This window comes from Periplaneta americana, chromosome 5 (assembly GCF_040183065.1).
Source record: "Periplaneta americana isolate PAMFEO1 chromosome 5, P.americana_PAMFEO1_priV1, whole genome shotgun sequence".
NCBI lineage: Eukaryota > Metazoa > Arthropoda > Insecta > Blattodea > Blattidae > Periplaneta > Periplaneta americana.
The window spans coordinates 194,263,694-194,286,630 of NC_091121.1; the positions used below are offsets into that span (position 1 = coordinate 194,263,694).

A 22,937-nucleotide genomic window follows, 5' to 3' on the forward strand; every position below is an offset into this window, starting at 1 on the left:
CTACTTATTTTTGGCACATCAATAAATGGTGTTGGAGAAATTACTAACATAAAAGCCATGTTAAAAGCCGACAGGATAAGAACAGGAAACACGTGGGAAAATATGCTTTATGAACTTCTGTCATAAATGAAACCCGAGGTAATTACGGCACATTTGCAGTGGCGAAGCGTCAGGCAAGCTGAGCTTTCCCAAACATTTTCGAAAAAGAAACCAGATCAATTTGCAATTTAGTTAGTTAAAAACAGGAGCGTTTCCGCGTTTCGTTTACCTTTTAGCGACGTAAAGCACGGCCTAGATCACCGAGCCTTCAGCCCAGCTCACCCAAAATTTTTGTCACGCTTCGTTACTGTAAGATTTGGCACATTATCAATAATTAATTTTATTAAAGCGATCTTATAAAGACAGATAATCTCACTTTATTCTACTAACACGTATCTTAGACATTTATACAGTTATAGGTCACTCGTTATATCGTGAAACCAAATACTTTCCTATGCTGTGGCTCGTAGTAAGAATCTTAAGGTGGGGCAAGCGAGGTAGCTGGGTTCAAGTCGAAGTGCAGCGACAGAGGGAATCTTCTCAGGCAACTTTTTCCTTCCCCCAAGTAGGTTTCACGAAATACCGAATGGCCTATAATATGAGAAGAAGATATAATATTTACACACATATTTTTTGGACGTATACGTGTTGAGCCTGTACAGCATACAGATTTTGCATTTTCGTCTTTGTCGTCGTCCTCATCATAACACCACATCCACCTAACGAAAATTCTTCAGTAGCCACTATCCTGCAAGAAGCCTAAGGATAGCTTGCCAGAAACCGATGCAATGAAGATTCTCGGTACAGTAGAATTGCGTACACTCGTATTCCTTGACCAGCTAAAGCTAACAAGATTACAGATTGACGAAAGTTATGATAGAGTCTCAAGAGTCAGATAATACTGAAAACCTCGCGACGTTAGTGTTGGAAGTTACATGATATGTATATACTGACAGAGGATTGCTTGTCTTCTAAAATTTATAAAATATGAAAATTACTTTCACTAGTCATCGCATTGCTATTGTACTTAAGCTGTTTGCATCTTTTGAGGAAATTCCTGACATTTCATTTAAACGTCTACTTTAGAGTATGATTGCGTTCATGCCTTCTGATATTTAAGAAATTCGAGGAATACTTTCCACACATATCGCGTTGGAATAGCTAATTACCTGTATGCAAGCGTGCGTGTTTTCTCAGAGTTCCAGATTCCGAAAAACATTTTCCACACACATTGCACTTGAATGGCTTCTCTCCAGTGTGAACTCTTGTATGGTTTCTTAGTGTAACTGATAAAGAAAAACATTTTCCACAAACATCACATTTGAATGGCTTCTCGCCACTGTGGACGCGTGCATGATATTTTAGACTAACAGATACTGAAAAACATCTGCCACAAACATCACATTTGAATGGTTTCTCCCCCGTATGTACGCGTAAATGATTTCTGAGACTTGCCGATGCAGAAAAACATTTGCCGCAAACATCGCATTTGAATGGTTTCAGGCCCGTGTGCAAACGTTCATGATTTCTCAGACTAGCAGATACTGAGAAACACATTCCACAGACATTGCATGTGAATGGCTTTTCCCCCGTATGTACTCGCTCGTGATATCTGTAATTACCGGATACAGAGAAACATTTCCCACAAATATCGCATCTGAATGGCTTTTCGCCTGTGTGAACACGAGTATGCTTTTTGAGACCAGACGAATCCGAGAAACGCTTTTCGCAAACATCGCATTTGAAAGGCTTTTCACGTGCAAGAGTCTCCAAATTACAATTAGGGCAGCAGGAAGAAACTGAAAATTTGCCGCAAGTATTGCACTTGTTTGACTTGTAGCTTGTTTCAAATTCAGAGTTTTTGGAGAACTCAGAATTTTCGGAAGTTTGGCATATTCCCGTGTTTTCTTCAGGCATGATATTGTCCCACTGTGACGACGCTGCACGGCCATGGGCATCTGCAATGCTATAATGAAGCTGCATCAGTCATCTATACAGCAGCCATAGTACAATCATTATCCATTACAAGAAGAAATGTAAAAGATGCTACATTTATTTGGAAGGCTACAAATAATAACAGCACATAATGAGAGTGCAAAGATAGAGGACGTCAGAAAATAGAAAAGATTGGAGAATGCTGGGTTTGCAGTAGAAAACCTAGGCTTGGGCAGAACCCTATGAATGAATGAATATGAGGTATTTACTGATCTTGTGACGAAGTTTTTTTAAATTTTCATCTCTAAATTATTATGTAATGATTGCAAAATGTCTAATGATACTATTCATGACGCCAAATGTCGTTTTCAAATTGTGTGCATTTTCCTATTTGTGTTTTGTTTTTAATTGTGTTCGGAAATTTGTTATCTCAGAACTTGCACAGCATTTGAATCTCTATACCTCTGACAAATAGATAAATAGTTTTAATATTTTCCACCAGGTGGCAATTTTCTTTACACTTTCTTTCCCAAGATGAAAGTCTCAAAATCTTCAAGGACTTTTCAAACAAAACACAAACCATTCTCTACTTAAAGGTCGTTCATACCTAACTTAAACTAGATACTAATACCTTCAAATATGGAAACAAATTATATTTGTGGCAATGAAGCAGCAGAAATGGGACTCATAAAAGAATAGATTTACAATAGAAAGGAGCAACAATTTTTAACTTCTGCCCTTGGGGACCAATACATCGTCAGAAAGCCTCTTTTCTTTAATGAATTCTGTTTGGACTTAAGAGAGTAATCAATTCTCTGTTTAGATTGTGACAACCATAGTAATTACTAAATGTGATTTTAAAAATGTATCTGTCATAGCTGCTTTCTATACTTTCTTAACGGAAAGATCAAAACTGTTGCCGGAAATTCACTATTTTAAAAAAATGACACGATTCTGATAATTGTTTTGATCCTAAAGAATGTTAATGGTACTGTAAATGAGGTTAAGTTTAATAAAACTAAATACTTATTCCACACTGGTAATGAATGTAAACATTACAGTGCATATCTCCAGATAAAGTGTTGAAAATACCACCTTGCAATAATTGTATTTTTTTAAATCTGCTCACACTACAGTACAAAAATAACACTCGCATTAGAGGTTGTGGTACTGTGTTCGTAGCAATGGAACAGTGCTGGTGTCAAAGATGTTATAAGATGTGATAGTAGTGGAATATTAGTGGTGCTGGAGATGTGACTTGTGACAGTGGTTTTGGCGATGGTGGAATAGTACTGTTGTACATGCATTACAGGTTGTGCATAACAACAGTAGTATTCATTTTATTCATTATGGCAATTCAATCCTCAACATCGTGTTCCTTCGTTTTAATAACAGCCATTTTCTTCTGTAAATGAAAATTAATGTCTTACGTTAGCAATTATGTGAACACCCACACAGTACACTTACCTATTAGGTGAGACTACATCCTCTGCTACTGTTGTCTCCAGTTTCAGCTCTTCCTTCACTGCGTCTACGTCACATAACTCTTCCTGAAAAGGAAGAGCAAACAAAAGAGAGTGTTGGCTAACTTGGCTCAACTAGTAGTTCCACTTCAAATTCTACATTGTGCAGATAGAATATTGATAGAAGAGAACACTTCCTGAGGCAATAGTGACGTTCTGATTCAGCAGTCCGTTATTAACCTAATCTACTAGTCAACATAATCATCAGCAGATCGTAACAGAAGAAAATCAAACGAAGCGACATGTGTAACATTTTCTAAATGATCTCAATTCAACACTGAGTACTTTGATCCTCATTTCAAAGCAACATGCCGTATTATTATACCAGCTAGAAGTCACGGCTGTGTCTTCTTCCTTGTCTTATACTGTATGGTACCGTGGTGAGGCTGACGTCAGCTTGTTGACTGTCACTATTGGGTGTCTTCTCTGCTCCACAGTGATGTGTTGGCAGCGGTGATTTACGTCACTTTCGGTGCTTGATTAGTTTCTCTTACTTCTTTCCCTTTAGATTTCTTCCTAATCAAGTTATTCTTGCTGTTTGCTTATGGTACACGAATACCTCTCTTCATTCCTCACGTGTGTAGTGCATGACATGCGACATTAGTATTTACTTCTCAGGTACATTTCACAGTTACAACTTTGGCTCTTACTGACGTAGATCCTGTTGTCATCCACTTACACTATTACACTTTTAAAATTAACAGAGAAAATAATTTTTCAAGAAAAATAGTAAAGCAAAATACTCCATATGAACACTCTCTTTTAGACCATTTGGGAATGTCAGAGAGACTTCCATTACAAGTTACACCAGTGCAGTAGAGGAGCTTGATCAACCTAGGCACACAATGTACTTACACAAATATGTAAGTTAGATGTTATTACAACAAACTATCACTATCAGCTGTTTCTCACCTAATTTGGTTAATATGTGGCTCTCAAAGAAGTTTATTTCGACCTACGTAGTTAAGCGACAAAGAGTTGGGAGTAAATTTATTATTATTTATTATTCTGTTCAAAGCGGTACATACACCAATTTATTATTATTTATTATTCTGTTCAAAGCGGTATATACACCAATTTATTATTATTTATTATTCTGTTCAAAGCTGTATATACACCAATTTATTATTATTTATTATTCTGTTCAAAGCTGTATATACACCAATTTATTATTATTTATTATTCTGTTCAAAGCTGTATATATACCAATTTATTATTATTTATTATCCTGTTCAAAGCTGTATATACACCAATTTATTATTATTTATTATTCTGTTCAAAGCTGTATATATACCAATTTATTATTATTTATTATTCTGTTCAAAGCTGTATATACACCAATTTATTATTATTTATTATTCTGTTCAAAGCTGTATATATACCAATTTATTATTATTTATTATTCTGTTCAAAGCTGTATATATACCAATTTATTATTATTTATTATCCTGTTCAAAGCTGTATATATACCAATTTATTATTATTTATTATTCTGTTCAAAGCTGTATATATACCAATTTATTATTATTTATTATTCTGTTCAAAGCTGTATATACACCAATTTATTATTATTTATTATTCTGTTCAAAGCTGTATATATACCAATTTATTATTATTTATTATCCTGTTCAAAGCTGTATATACACCAATTTATTATTATTTATTATTCTGTTCAAAGCTGTATATATACCAATTTATTATTATTTATTATTCTGTTCAAAGCTGTATATATACCAATTTATTATTATTTATTATCCTGTTCAAAGCTGTATATATACCAATTTATTATTATTTATTATTCTGTTCAAAGCTGTACATATACCAATTTATTATTATTTATTATTCTGTTCAAAGCTGTATATATACCAATTTATTATTATTTATTATTCTGTTCAAAGCTGTATATACACCAATTTATTATTATTTATTATTCTGTTCAAAGCTGTATATACACCAATTTATTATTATTTATTATTCTGTTCAAAGCTGTATATACACCAATTTATTATTATTTATTATTCTGTTCAAAGCTGTATATATACCAATTTATTATTATTTATTATTCTGTTCAAAGCTGTATATATACCAATTTATTATTATTTATTATCCTGTTCAAAGCTGTATATACACCAATTTATTATTATTTATTATTCTGTTCAAAGCTGTATATATACCAATTTATTATTATTTATTATTCTGTTCAAAGCTGTATATATACCAATTTATTATTATTTATTATCCTGTTCAAAGCTGTATATATACCAATTTATTATTATTTATTATTCTGTTCAAAGCTGTACATATACCAATTTATTATTATTTATTATTCTGTTCAAAGCTGTATATATACCAATTTATTATTATTTATTATTCTGTTCAAAGCTGTATATACACCAATTTATTATTATTTATTATCCTGTTCAAAGCTGTATATATACCAATTTATTATTATTTATTAGTCTGTTCAAAGCTGTATATACACCAATTTATTATTATTTATTATTCTGTTCAAAGCTGTACATATACCAATTTATTATTATTTATTATCCTGTTCAAAGCTGTATATATACCAATTTATTATTATTTATTATTCTGTTCAAAGCTGTACATATACCAATTTATTATTATTTATTATTCTGTTCAAAGCTGTATATATACCAATTTATTATTATTTATTATCCTGTTCAAAGCTGTATATATACCAATTTATTATTATTTATTATTCTGTGCAAAGCTGTATATATACCAATTTATTATTATTTATTATCCTGTTCAAAGCGGTATATATACCAATTTATTATTATTTATTATTCTGTTCAAAGCTGTATATATACCAATTTATTATTATTTATTATCCTGTTCCAAGCTGTATATATACCAATTTATTATTATTTATTATCCTGTTCAAAGCTGTATATATACCAATTTATTATTATTTATTACCCTGTTCAAAGCTGTATATATACCAATTTATTATTATTTATTATCCTGTTCAAAGCTGTATATATACCAATTTATTATTATTTATTATCCTGTTCAAAGCTGTATATATACCAATTTATTATTATTTATTATCCTGTTCAAAGCTGTATATATACCAATTTATTATTATTTATTATCCTGTTCAAAGCTGTATATACACCAATTTATTATTATTTATTATTCTGTTCAAAGCTGTATATATACCAATTTATTATTATTTATTATTCTGTTCAAAGCTGTATATATACCAATTTATTATTATTTATTATCCTGTTCAAAGCTGTATATATATCAATTTATTATTATTTATTATCCTGTTCAAAGCTGTATATATACCAATTTATTATTATTTATTATTCTGTTCAAAGCGGTATATATACCAATTTATTATTATTTATTATTCTGTTCAAAGCTGTACATATACCAATTTATTATTATTTATTATTCTGTTCAAAGCTGTATATATACCAATTTATTATTATTTATTATTCTGTTCAAAGCTGTATATATACCAATTTATTATTATTTATTATCCTGTTCAAAGCTGTATATATACCAATTTATTATTATTTATTATTCTGTTCAAAGCTGTATATATACCAATTTATTATTATTTATTATTCTGTTCAAAGCTGTATATACACCAATTTATTATTATTTATTATTCTGTTCAAAGCTGTATATATACCAATTTATTATTATTTATTATCCTGTTCAAAGCTGTATATACACCAATTTATTATTATTTATTATTCTGTTCAAAGCTGTATATATACCAATTTATTATTATTTATTATTCTGTTCAAAGCTGTATATATACCAATTTATTATTATTTATTATCCTGTTCAAAGCTGTATATATACCAATTTATTATTATTTATTATTCTGTTCAAAGCTGTACATATACCAATTTATTATTATTTATTATTCTGTTCAAAGCTGTATATATACCAATTTATTATTATTTATTATTCTGTTCAAAGCTGTATATACACCAATTTATTATTATTTATTATTCTGTTCAAAGCTGTATATACACCAATTTATTATTATTTATTATTCTGTTCAAAGCTGTATATACACCAATTTATTATTATTTATTATTCTGTTCAAAGCTGTATATATACCAATTTATTATTATTTATTATTCTGTTCAAAGCTGTATATATACCAATTTATTATTATTTATTATCCTGTTCAAAGCTGTATATACACCAATTTATTATTATTTATTATTCTGTTCAAAGCTGTATATATACCAATTTATTATTATTTATTATTCTGTTCAAAGCTGTATATATACCAATTTATTATTATTTATTATCCTGTTCAAAGCTGTATATATACCAATTTATTATTATTTATTATTCTGTTCAAAGCTGTACATATACCAATTTATTATTATTTATTATTCTGTTCAAAGCTGTATATATACCAATTTATTATTATTTATTATTCTGTTCAAAGCTGTATATACACCAATTTATTATTATTTATTATCCTGTTCAAAGCTGTATATATACCAATTTATTATTATTTATTATTCTGTTCAAAGCTGTATATACACCAATTTATTATTATTTATTATTCTGTTCAAAGCTGTACATATACCAATTTATTATTATTTATTATCCTGTTCAAAGCTGTATATATACCAATTTATTATTATTTATTATTCTGTTCAAAGCTGTACATATACCAATTTATTATTATTTATTATTCTGTTCAAAGCTGTATATATACCAATTTATTATTATTTATTATCCTGTTCAAAGCTGTATATATACCAATTTATTATTATTTATTATTCTGTTCAAAGCTGTATATATACCAATTTATTATTATTTATTATCCTGTTCAAAGCGGTATATATACCAATTTATTATTATTTATTATTCTGTTCAAAGCTGTATATATACCAATTTATTATTATTTATTATCCTGTTCAAAGCTGTATATATACCAATTTATTATTATTTATTATCCTGTTCAAAGCTGTATATATACCAATTTATTATTATTTATTACCCTGTTCAAAGCTGTATATATACCAATTTATTATTATTTATTATCCTGTTCAAAGCTGTATATATACCAATTTATTATTATTTATTATCCTGTTCAAAGCTGTATATATACCAATTTATTATTATTTATTATCCTGTTCAAAGCTGTATATATACCAATTTATTATTATTTATTATCCTGTTCAAAGCTGTATATACACCAATTTATTATTATTTATTATTCTGTTCAAAGCTGTATATATACCAATTTATTATTATTTATTATTCTGTTCAAAGCTGTATATATACCAATTTATTATTATTTATTATCCTGTTCAAAGCTGTATATATATCAATTTATTATTATTTATTATCCTGTTCAAAGCTGTATATATACCAATTTATTATTATTTATTATTCTGTTCAAAGCGGTATATATACCAATTTATTATTATTTATTATTCTGTTCAAAGCTGTACATATACCAATTTATTATTATTTATTATTCTGTTCAAAGCGCTACATATACCAATTTATTATTATTTATTATTCTGTTCAAAGCTGTATATATACCAATTTATTATTATTTATTATTCTGTTCAAAGCTGTATATATACCAATTTATTATTATTTATTATCCTGTTCAAAGCTGTATATATACCAATTTATTATTATTTATTATCCTGTTCAAAGCTGTATATATACCAATTTATTATTATTTATTATCCTGTTCAAAGCTGTATATATACCAATTTATTATTATTTATTATTCTGTTCAAAGCGGTATATATACCAATTTATTATTATTTATTATTCTGTTCAAAGCTGTACATATACCAATTTATTATTATTTATTATCCTGTTCAAAGCTGTATATATACCAATTTATTATTATTTATTATCCTGTTCAAAGCTGTATATATACCAATTTATTATTATTTATTATTCTGTTCAAAGCTGTACATATACCAATTTATTATTATTTATTATTCTGTTCAAAGCGGTACATATACCAATTTATTATTATTTATTATTCTGTTCAAAGCTGTATATATACCAATTTATTATTATTTATTATTCTGTTCAAAGCGGTACATATACCAATTTATTATTATTTATTATTCTGTTCAAAGCTGTATATATACCAATTTATTATTATTTATTACTCTATTCAAAGCTGTATATATACCGATTTATTATTATTTATTATTCTGTTCAAAGCTGTACATATACCAATTTTTGTGTCACACTGTAGCCAATCGTCAATTCTTCTTCCCTTCTGCATGTTCTAAGTTCTATTAGGTTTATAAGATATAAAGTTAAAATTTCTGTAGTGCCTGAGGAGGTTCCCAAAAGGTATATACTATGTCCATGTTTATTATTAATCGACGAGCTTCACTTCTATCAGTGTCCAACTAACCAATATTACAGAGACAATATTAATGGCTTTGTCATGTATGAAAACACAGTACGGGTACGATTGTTAAGAGGTAGTGAGAAAGATAAATATCAGCAGAAGAAGAACCAGCACTCACCTGAACTTCACACTTCACCATGGAAAAATTTATCGGCATTTCAGTCTCCTCGACTTTCATCTCTGATGTAAAATCATAGCTGTGGTCCAAACAATCCGCATGTATCTCTGTCCCGTCCGCATCTAGTGAACTCTCTTCCTGCAGAGCACACACAATCTAATGAGTAGGTGCTTAAAGTTATTCTAGAAGCAGGTTTTCAATTTGTAGTCGCTCATGTGTGGATAGGCTATGTCAAACATGTTTTATGTATGACTTTCCTGCCGAACTGTTTCACTTGTAGTCATTTGACCTCATCTCCAGACATGCAGACATGTCACAGTTCAAGAAATTGTCCGACGGATGTTGCTCATATTGAGAACTTACACAAGAGTGTCACTAATTTCCAAGCAATGCTGAGGGCCACACTCTGAACTTGGCTTTTTGAGGGCCGCACCAAAGATGGATCCTAGCACTAGGATGGCTTTATTCTGACGTGCGCTCTACACAGGGTGGAGAAGAAATGTCATCCTTTAGCACATATCACAACTAAAATGCCTTTAGCAAAATCTCAAATTATTATTATTATTATTATTATTATTATTATTATTATTATTACTACTACTACCACTGCTATTACTATTATTTAACATTATTATTAACATGGATTTTCCAAATCCAAATCCACTGCAACTAATCCGGTCTATCTGAATCAGATTGCACCTGTACATGAAATGCAGGTCATATCGCTTCAATATATTTCGATTTCAGTAAAGCATTTGATATAGTTTGACATAATTTTTACTGTGTACATTAGAAAATAAACGACTCTCTGTAAGCTACATAAACTGATTTCAAAATTATTTATATGATAGACAATCATGTGTAAGACTGTAGAATACTGCCTCTTATTCATTTAACATTACATGTGGTCCCCCAGGCTTAACTTTGGGACCTCTCCTATTTTTAGTCTTCATTGTTGATATATGGGAAAAAAAGTTCTATTATTCCCTGATGATCTTAACATTTTTCGTATAATCAAGATGACATTAATTCAACTGCTAACTTGTCAGATGATAACGGAATGAAAAATAATTAATCAAAAACTTTCAAAATATCATTTTCATGGAAAACTACAACACTAAAATCTAACTACTACTTAAATAATATATTACTAAATAGAAAATATTTCATTAGAGACCTTGGTGTATTAACTGACAAATTATATTTTCACAATCACATTGATTATACTGTATATATATATATATATAACCATGCAATAAGAATGTTAGGATTAATACAACCAATAACTTATTATTTTTCTCCACCCGATGTTCATTTAATCCTATAGGCCTACTATACATTAGTGACATCGAAACTCAAATGTGTGTCTGTAGTTAGGAATTCTATTCCAACTACTGATTCGGCAAAATTGGAAAATATTGAAAGGAAATTTATTTTCTTCTGTTCATTCAGATATCTGTCCAATACTTCTACGCATAGCTATGAGCTAAATGTGATCAAGCTTATATGCTACACAACATGAATTTGATACATAATGTGAGCTTAACTTTGAGTGCAGTTCTCAACGCAGAATGAAAATATACACAATAAGCAATAGCTTCAAGTATGTTGTATCAGTACAATGTACAAATGTAACATGTCTTTAAAATTCACTTGCAAAAGCACGATAAACAAGTTATAACACACATACAGCACGTCGTCTGATATGTTACGTCACTCACACATTACATGCATGTTAAAATTCAGGAACAGTGGGTCATGTGACGAAACAAGAAGTGTAAACAGGCAAAAGGCACTTAATAATAGGAAGATGAAGCACACTGCAAGAAGAAGAATTCCACTCACCTCGGCTTCACACTTCACCAAAGGGAAATCAAATGCCTCTGGAGATTTCTCAACTTTCATCTCTGATGTGAGATCAGAGCTGTGGTCCTCGCATTCCGCATTCACTCTGATCACACGCAGATTTAATGGAAACCGGTCCTGCAGAACACATTAGTTAGTTTTAGGCAGATTTCAGGATTTCCGGGTTCACATCCAAGAACTTGCAGCACCTGCTAGAGTAGTAGTAGTAGTAGTAGTAGTAGTAGTAGTAGTAGTAGTAGTAGTAGTAGTAGTAGTAGTAGTAGGGTTTAAAAAGGGCGCGTCAGGTACTATGACTATTTGCGTCCTTATCTACAATTTTTCATAAAACAAAGACATAAATAATATAATAATCAGAGTGCTAAAAGAATTAAAATGCATTGCCACGGTACAAGAGGTACACAAATGCAGCATACACAAGGTGATTTTTAAAGAATCATAAAAGTGAGCAGTTCTCCGACCCTAGGTACTATTCAAAACGAACCAATAGAATAATAAAACTAAGGCCACCAGAGATAAATTGTGTATCACATTTCAAAAACAAATAAAATTGTATAAAATATTCGGATGTATAAAGTCCGAAATGTCAACTATGTAAATTCAAATATAAAACAAGAGATGTAACCTCTGGATGTAAAGGGTCTGGAGGATAAGTAAAACGGGTCAATGAAAAACTAAATCACCTTATCCAGTCCTGTATTCGATAAAAATCTCAGAACTGCATTTGTACAATTAAAATCATTTCCAAGAGCGTCACGTAATGTTGGCTGAATTCCATATTGCCAGCGGTCAGTCATATTTTCTGGAATGCAATAAAAAAATCTTCCACCGTAAGTGGAACACGGCACATATCACACTCCGGCTGAGGCTCGCCACGTAGCAGATGGCCATGTGTCAGACGACAGTGGCCAATCCTCAACAGGTGAGTAAAACCTCCTCGTGTCGTGATGCTCTTGTGGACGAATCCCAAACTCGAACAGTATTCTGTATACCTCGTAGTTTCTTTCCCATTGTCACCATATTTTATATTTCAAGTACGTTTGAATGTCTTGCCACCTCTCGCGCCAATACACCAGAGAGCCATTCAGTGCGCCAGCCCTGGCTGCAGCATCCGTGGCCTCATTACCTGGAATTCCTACATGACCAGGAATCCACACTACTCCAATCTCACAATCAGAGCTAAGGAGAGTGTGAAACAGCGCCTGAATTCTTAACACAAGCGGATCATCAGAATTAAGAGCTGCAAACACTGAATGGCAGTTAAAGAATCGGAACACATAAGGAATCTGCCCCGGGTTGCCTAATTAAAAACAATACAGCTCTGTAAAAAGCATAGAGTTCAGTGGTCAAAACTAGTATATTGGCTCAGTCTGTACTTAAATATCTGTCCATTTTTAACGAAGGAACAACCAACATACTCATTTATCTAGGATCCATCAGTAAAAACTAATGAATAATTTGGATATCGTGATAAAAGTTCACTAAAACGAAGTCTATAAACAAAAGCTGGTGTATAAGTCTTAAAACATCGGCTCAGACTTACATCAAACATGGGACGTCGCTTAATCCACAGAAGAGTGGTGGTATACTCCAGTGTGCGAGCTGATGGTAAATGGACGTCGAGATCAGAGAGCAGTTCACGAAACCGCACACCTGCTGGACGAAGTCTCCGCGGACTTTCACTGTATCGGCCGTAAAGAGATGAATGGTGAAAGGAGTCATAAGAATTGTGCTCAGGCTGCAAGTGGAGCTTAACCGCAAACGAGCACAACAATACATTACGTCGCCGATACAGTGATGTTCTCCTGCTTCACAATACAGGCTCGCTATCCGACTTGTTCGGAAGGACCCTGTAGATACTCGTATCCCATGGTGATGGATAGTGTCAGAAAATCTTACATGATTCTGAGTACCTACATGACCCCCTTTCCATTTAAAATTTCAAAGTTGCATCAAAAATAGCGGTTTTTGAGATAGCTGAGGGCTAAAATCGAGAGTGTCACTGGTAGAACGTTTGGTCTTACAAATACTGGTAACACCTATAGTAATCGAAAATGAGGCAAATGGAAGATATTTATATGGTTCCAGACTTTTGATTCACCCTTACATTGAATATACATATAATATATAAATGTTATATCAATGAATTCAGAAAATGAAGAAGAATTTTTAACACCATAAACATAAAATTAATTTAAAAAGATCAGTAGCACCATATACACAGTAGGTATTCACAATACAGAATTACTGGTAAATACAAATCATAAGCAGCAGCCGTGATCATTTCATTCACCTCAGACAAATGCTTCTTATCTTCTGTATCCGTAACATCACTCGTCTGTATAGCCAACGGGTCCACATCGGGTTCTATTTTGATGTCTTCCATCATAACTGAAAAAAGTAAAAAACTGACATTCATTCGCAGATGTAAGCAGTTATATGATAGTTGCTGCTATAATGATATCAAACTTTAAATATTCCACACTGACTATAAAGGTTAATGGAGTACCCTTATGAATCACACACTGAGTAATACTAAGAATCTGCAATTTGCTTTACAGCAGATACTGAGTTTGGCACACAATTCCAACTTCTAGAAGAATTATGCTCTAAACACTTGATACAAAATTTCTTGTCAATTGCAAAACAAGTCCTAATTATGTCGAAATTTCACTTTCTTATTTCATAGAGAAATAAAATGGGTCGCAGTAGTAAAAAGAAAAACAGCGTTAAAAATACAAACACTGCAAAACTCGCATACTGTAACATGTGAAGAACTGTGCGAATTAGATAGCAGCAGCTTTCGTACTAGTTGACAGCAACTTTTTCATGCTGCGTGCAACTTTAAAGTACGAGGTAGCAACATGTGAACAAGGCTTTTAGGGCTTCAGATGCAGCATTTTTATTTTGATTTTGTCGAAACTTTTGCAATGGTTGTGAATAGTATTGGCATCAAAATGTGCCAACAATATTTAAAAAAATTGTCTACGTATTTTACTGTTTAACGTCATAAAAAATAAACGATTCATGATATTTGTTAAATGCTCAACATTGTAAGAATACATGATGATGATGATGATGATGATGATGATGATGATGATACAATTCGCATTTTAACTTTCCGTAACATAGTTTCAAGGACAAGAGTTGCCTACCATTGCTGGGAGTGCTTCTGAAATTTGTGTTCATTGTTACAACAAAAAATAAAAGGTGGTCGGTTTTAGCAGCAATTGCTAGTGCAACGCAAATCTCAGAAGATGATGTTAAAATAAACTACACACTCTTTGGGTCCAATAAAATAAAGTAGAATTTTAATAAAATAATAATCTTCCTGGCACTCGCGAAAATTTCGTACAATCATCCACCTTATCGCAATTCTTGAAGAAAATTGCAACTTCAAATTATTCCCTCCTGCTTTCACCCAGCACCTTCCACTTTTGTTCTAAGTTTGGTTAAACGAACGTTGAGGTAGTTCCCTTCCCATTTCGCTTTTGTACCTTCAACAGTCTTGTCTCTCATCCCAACATAACTTTGGTGACCTTATGATAATTTCACTTTAATGTACACTCACACTATGTCTTGCATATACAAATCTGTGACAGGTTAGGTTAGGTTAGCCTGGGCTTCTTTCTATGTCTTGCATATACGAATCTGTGCAGGAATTTCAAACCCTTGTGATATTTGTTTAGTGATGTTACACGAAGTTACAATATAGAAGTTTTGTGTCTATTTCATTATTATTTTTTGTGCTTCACTGCATTCCAGTGGTTATTGATTTAATATAAGTTTTGCGCTCTTCACATTACATCGTATCGTGTTTTATGTCCCTGCGTTCCTTTCCTGCACTAGAAACCACAACAATTACACTTCCATTATCACGTATCTCTCACTTTACACGTAATTTATTACATTTCTAATCAATTCCCTACAAAATCCTTAACTTTTTAAATCCACCTCAGCAAGAAATCCCTTTAAGGTGTATCCACATGGTTCAATGTTTCTTTCAATTTTATGCTTTCAAGCAATGCATGCAAGATTTATATTTAATATTAATAAATTGATATTATAAACGTAATGAAGATGACATTCAAAACAGCGCACAATGCAGACACAAAATCTCCTGCACCTTAATTGAACGCGGGTTTCAGACTTGATTATTTCAATATTCTTGCTACATTGCATGCGCACAGGCATGGAATTGAACCGTGCAGATGCAGCTTTACAAATTCAACCATTTTCTCTTCCAAAATCACCGAAACTTCGTCAACGCTCGTTTCTCCGTATGTTTTATAATTAAAGCTGGTACTACTTTCGAGCTGAGACTTATCATTGATTGCATATGCAATGCTTAATAAAAGGTTATGCTAACCAAAGCTAACCTATCACATATTTGTACATGAAAAGTGTGTAAGCAAAATACAAACCAAGCGGATCATCACATTTAAAAGACTGCAAGGACCGAATGGTGCTTAAAGAGTCGGAGCAGATAAGAAATCTGCCCCAGCATTGTCTAATTAAAAACAAAAAAGCTCTGTAAAAAGCATACAGTTCAGCGGAAAAGGCACTAGTATTTTTTTTTTTTTTTTTTTTTTTCCTTGGGGATTTAGTGAAGTGAATTTTTAAAGGCAGGCAGAGTAACTATCTCATGCCCCCATGTTTTAGATTGCTACCAGTGCACTTCATTTGAACCAGGTACCCAGCTTCGAAGCCGTTAGCCCTGTGAACTTACAATATAAAGCACTAGTATATTGGCTCAGTTTGTATTTAAATATCTCTCCATTTGTAACGTAGGAACAACCAACGCAATCATTTACCTACATTCCATCAGTAAAAACTAATGAATAATTGAACTGTGTTGTGGTAGAGTGATTAAAGTTGAAACACTACTAAGCAGATCCCTGGATCGATTCCCACTGGTTCCGATATGGTAAGAGAAATTTATAATATAACCTATATATATATATATATATATATATATATAAATATATATATATATATATAGCCACCGGCGTGGCTTAGTCGGTTAAGGCGCTTGTGTGCCGGTCTGAAGTTGCGTTCGGGCGCGGGTTCGATCCCCGCTTGGGCTGATTACCTGGTTGGGTTTTTTCCGAGGTTGTTTTCCCCAACCGTAATGTGAATACAAGGTAATCTCTGGCGAATCCTCGGCCTCATCTCGCCAAATATCATCTCGCTATCACCAATCTCATCGACGCTAAATAACCTAGTAGTTGATACAGCGTCGTTAAATAACCAACTAAAATAAAATTATATATATATATATATATAAGTAGGCTATGTGTTGATATAGACGTCACTGAAAGTAGCAGAAACTGAGAAGGTGAGGTAAAGGAGAAAAGAGGAAACAATGGATGAGAGAAAGAGAAAAAAATATATAATACCGTAGTTTCAATTTCTCACCACATATCCTCTCTACACAATCCCGTAGAAAGCAGACGGCTTCAAATGTAACTCAATGGCGCTTTATGGTTAATTACCCTAAAGCTTGAATAATTTCAAGGGAAAATTTGTTCCAGGGTCGGGTATCGGACACGGGACCTTTTGTTGAGCGCGCCAACACTCTACTGACTGAGCTACCCAAGAACTGTACCAGATCCCAGTTCAATTTTCCCCGTATATCCACATACCTCAAGTAGGTTGACAAACGTCAGAGCCCAGCACTGAGTGCGTGTGGCTTAAGTTTGTGGTTTTCTGTTATCAAAACAGTAACTCGTATTAAACAAATCTCGCCTTTTCAGGTATAGCTCTTGCAATAATTTTTCTCTTGAAATTATTAAAGTCAACTTTACATGAGCTATAGGCCTACCTGAAAAAAGCCTGATTTGTATACACTAAAAATTTATTTTTTAAAAAATCTTGACTTACATCAGTTTCAATACAAGTGCTTCTGTGACAAGATATAAAGTAATTCGTTCTTGAGTGAGTCATTATGACATTTTTTAAGAAACAAAGGTACTTACATAGCTATTTCAACTTTTAGTGGTGAATTGGGTGACTATTCTAGCTCTATGTGACAGCTTTTTTTGCACACCAGTACTACTAATAGAAAAATGAACAGAATGCGCAGACATCAAGGATGCCGTGCCGAAATTTATTTCTATACCTGGTAAGGTTTATCTTGACTCAGTAGCAATAAAACCAAGTCCCTTCAAATGAGGGTGGAGATTATAGGAGTGTTGTAAATTTTCAGGATTCCTTTCAAAACCTTGTTATTGTACAGGCTGCCGGAACTCAATTTCTTGAAAGACAAGCTCAGTGACGGAACTACACAGTACGATATTTTGTAATTTTATTTTGCTCTACAGAATGTATCAACTGGTCCCTTCCGCCACTGGACGGATGGACGGCGCTCCACTCCCCCATTGCCATAACAATACAGACGAAATAAGACATATCTCCTTTCTCTCTCTTTTTCACAGTGAGACGAGATACATCACACAGACTCCAGTACCTCCTCACTACACTCCGCATAGATCAGGTAAGTGCTTCTAAAAGTGCGGTCCGCGAACCCCCGAGGATCCTCTAAGCTCATTCTGGGGCTCCACTAATATTCTGGATAGGGAAAATATATTTTTCCTTCAGAAGGATTTTTTTTTTTTTTGGTAATGTCTCTAGCGCACTGGCGCTCAAAAATATCGAACCTATTGCTTTCCGATCGTGTAAGCGAAATATCTAACCACGGGGAAAGTCAGAACCAAAGGTATAAAAAAAGAAAATTAACAAATAAACATTGAAATAGTTCCGTTATTGGGGAGATTAGAAGTGTCGGGGATAATGATGATTTAGATTACGTATAAATGATTCGCACAACTGACAATATCAGCGGTTTCCAGCTAACCCCAGTGTTATTTTACAATCAGCAGAGGGTATGGAATATTGAATAATGTAATCACTGCCTGCTGGATCACATCCTATGGCTGTTTACACTGCCTGCTCAATCAGCACCTATGTGTGAGCGCAAGGTTGCACGTAGTGCCCACCGTTATTAACATTATCAGTATATGCAAAGTACCCTAAAATGACTATTATTACGACGTCCTTAAGTACCTGAAAGACAAGGGCTTAGGGAGTTCAAATCCTTCCACAGTGGTGACCAAACTGGGTATCGTGATTACATCGTGTAATCAAACACATACGGTTACCACCCGTCCGGCAAAAGGACATGTCTTCTTTTTTAATCATTTCATCCTGTCCGGCAGGCATTTTTAAAAAATTTGAAATGTCCGACATTTCGCATTTCAACTAGAATTAATATGAATATTGAATAATGTGCAATGTTATGCATAGAATATCTAAACAACCTATGAAAGAATTTAACTGCTTTCAATTGTTGAAACTGCAGCACATAAAAAAGCATAAAATAAGATGACCTATTGACATGCATTGAATTCTTACACTCTAAAAATGTCACTATTCATGACTCTAAGCTATTTTATCAATTTTATTCTGCAATGTACAAAGATAAGCCAATCAAGTTAATTTGGACAGAGATTTAAGTTTAGATAAACAATGGTGCAAATTCTTCAATTCCAATAGCTCTACGAGCAGTCAGAACTCTTAAAAATACGTAAATTCTATTTATTTATCCCAAGTCACAATGGAAGTGCTGAGAGAATATTTTTCCTATTATCTGTTCAATGGACAAAAGAACGAAATCGCATGCTAACGGAGACAGTCAGCGGTATCATCATGGCGAAATATAATTTTAAGGACATGTCCTGTGAACAGTTCCACAGTTATTTGTTACAAGATATAAGTTTGTCTCTTCAGGCTCTTGTGCACAAAGTGGGCTCCACCGATAAGTAGGGTGCAGATGTAATACTGATCCAGCAGCTAGTGAGAGAACTAAGATCAGTTATTGTCTTTATCTTTAATTTTGTTCATACCAATTTTTCAAAAGTCCTCCTTTTTCAGCAATATCCGCTTATTTTAGATTCCATGTCCTCCTATAGAATTTCTTCTCATGGTAACTCTAAGTAAGGGGAGTTTCCTGTACATTGCTGTCTCGTTCACGTACTCATGGTAAGCAGTGTCGGTACCATGTCGCTCTACAAACCCTCTGTCTCTACCAGCAGGAACGGAAGACTTTACAGAATGGGAAGAGGAATTTATTCGCCATTCTATCGGAGAAAATGTAATATGTTGCTTTGCTCAACGGTTCAATTCGTAGTAGGCCTACTATATAGAAGCGACATTACAGGGCATTACTCTGAATACACAGGCATAGCAGGTATTATTATTATTTCTCAGTAAGTATTACCATAATTATTATATATGTGCAGTAACGAAGCGTGACAACAATTTTGGGTAAGCTGGGCTGAAGGCATGGTGATCTAGGCCATGCTTTACGTCGCTAAAAGGTAAACGAAACGCGGAAACACTTCTGTTTTTAATTAACTAAATTCTAAATTGATCTTGGCCCTTCTTCGAAAATGTTTGGGAACTCTGAGCTTACCCCACCTACCCTGTCGCTTCACTACTGTATGTATGCCTGAATATATAGGCCTACATCTTTCCTTGAAGGATAAAATAATATTACTAGACTATGCTATACCTTCAATTTACTTTTTTTTAATCTTTTGATGACTATTATCAGTTATTTACTAGTTACTGATATAATAATAATAATAATAATAATAATATAAACTGATTGAATATTACGTGCTAGTGTAGTAATGTAACGAGCTATTAAACTCCAAGAACTGAAATGAGCCTTCAATCATCGTCATGAAGAGAAAGATGATATAAATAAAATGTAAGGAAGCGTAGTGGCAAACAAAATAGCTCGTTCTGTTAAGCCTTCCAACAGAGGATAGTTTTTTTAACAGCGTAATGATCACGGTGGTTGAAATAAATATCCAGAAAAGAATTCAGGAGATTTCTGATTGTGTTCATGAGGAATATTATAAAAATAAAAGAAGAATATTTTTATATATATTTTATTGGCTCTTGATAGTGACAGATACGGTAAAGCTTGCGATTTTTATTAGTGGGTTGGTGAAGAACCCAATGTTAGTGCACGAACCACCACTGGTTGTACTTTTCATGCCAAGTACCTCTCCCCCGACTCTGTACTTCACAGACTGCCTCTCGCATGTAATCATTGCTGTTCGAGTTTTGGTCACCATTGATGTAATACTATTAATACTCAACTTAAAATTTATTTTTTTCTAAGCGATACTACATCCAAACACAAGTTCTAATTAACGGGCTGTATCACATAAATATATTACCGGTATACAAATACGCCTATGCTTGCTTCAGCGTTTACTAAAATTATCACGATAGGCTATTAAAATAAATTAACGTAATAAAAAGGTCTGAAACTGATATAAAAAATTTCAACAACTTTAAACATATTTACGAAGAAATGTATGCTTTCCGTAACCGAGCCAAGAGATTACTGGAAATCATGGTTCGAATTAACGACAATATTGTGGTAACTTCCTGCTTGTAAAATAGCAATTTCTTCAAATCCATGGCAATGTTGTACGAACACTAGGCCTACTGTTTTATTAAGTTCAGTATTGCCAGAAAGTAATTTTCCCATGTTTAAAAAGGCTCATTTGAAGTGTGATAAATTTTGCGCTCATTAAAAAAAAAAAAACTCCCCCCCCCCAAAAAAAAAAGAACGAAAAGAAATGCTGAGTAAAATACCCCATCTGATTGAGGTTCTGGCTCATATGTACATCTCACTTGACGATGTGTGTCAGAGGAAGAACAATATTGTTTGTATGCATCTGAAGCCTGACTACTGTAATATGTAGCTAGTCGGCGACGGAGGAGAAAAGGACTCGGCCATCCTATCCCATTATCTCCTGACCTATTTGCGTCATAAGTGGTGCCTTCTTGGTATCACTTGTGAGGTACAGACCTGTTTTTGGACAGTTGACAAAACAACAATCTTTGGAAATATTAAGTTATAATTGAAGGGTCCAGGGAAAAAACCAGGTGTCACTTTTTTCCATGAAACCTAGTTTATTCACTGAAAGCATTGACTTACCTGCTTCTTTTCCTGTTCGCCAAAACTTTGAAGGCAAATAAACCCATGACTAATCCGTTTCTTTTCCTGTTTCATACCTCTAAAAGATAGTCCTTTCCATAGAGAATCTAATGATACCTCAAAATCTATCTCAACAAAAAAGTGACTTACCTGTTTTTTTTTATTTCCAGGACCCTTCAATTAAATGTTTTTACGAGATATAGTGTTCTGATTCTTTCCACTTCATGTTGCTGTAATACCATAGATAACAGATAAGTTACACTTAAAATGACAAGACTTCAGCTTAATTAAGATTTTAATATGGAAAACCTACAACATTGTAAGTATATTCCAATTAATATTGTTATTGTTAGAAAACCAGGATTTATATCTCCTACAACAAATCTTGTTTAAAAAACAACATCGAATAAAACGCATTTTAACTCGAGTATTTCTTACTTCCAATATATTATACAGAAAAAAGAAACATATAATTAATAAACAATTACTTACATACACTGTAATTACTTCTGAGATTTCAAATTAAAAATTATAATTCATTCTGCACACTCAAACCAACGCCAGTTACTTACTGCACTCTAGCTCCAAAAAATGGACAATAATGCTCCATGCGAAATTCAATGATAAAAAGGAGGAATGAGCAGAAAGTTACGCTGCCGTAAGATGCGATCCAATACGCGGTGAGTGTAATGCACGTATATTTATGTACCACCGGCGACAATGATTAGCTGAGATGGGAAAAGTTGTTATTTTCTCGTAACAGTTCCAACTGTTCCAGTTCCATGAAAATACTAGGTTCCAAATAACAGTTCCATCATATATCATATAGTCTACGCACCAGATCGACTCCCTCTCCTCCAGTGTTTTTCCCTTGTGGCCGGACTCCGTGTTGTTACCATAACACGCCAGGGATGCACGAAACTCCTCCAAAGTCAAGTCCATAAATTCAGTTCTGTTATTCTGTGAAGCGTATGACACAACTCACTAAAAAACGAGTGATGTTCAGAGACCAAGACTCGCAACAAATATTCA

General features: G+C 32.9%; 1 protein-coding gene across 2 annotated transcripts; it reads right to left on the reverse strand.

The window, feature by feature from the left end:
• Positions 1-393: 393 nt before the first annotated feature.
• Positions 394-22,564, reverse strand: LOC138700396 (zinc finger protein 664-like). 2 transcript variants are annotated; one of them, XM_069827010.1, is made up of 6 exons: positions 22,478-22,564; positions 14,178-14,275; positions 11,867-12,004; positions 10,022-10,159; positions 3,442-3,524; positions 394-2,005 (listed from the first exon to the last, which is right to left on the reverse strand). In XM_069827010.1, exons 2-6 carry the CDS (start codon positions 14,271-14,273, stop codon positions 1,201-1,203), a joined length of 1,260 nt encoding a protein of 419 aa, XP_069683111.1. In that variant the 5' UTR covers positions 14,274-14,275; positions 22,478-22,564; the 3' UTR covers positions 394-1,200. The 2 variants fall into 2 exon arrangements, with proteins under 2 accessions (XP_069683111.1, XP_069683110.1); XM_069827009.1 differs by lacking the exon at positions 22,478-22,564 and adding an exon at positions 17,863-17,952.
• Between the last annotated feature and the right edge of the window lie 373 nt (positions 22,565-22,937).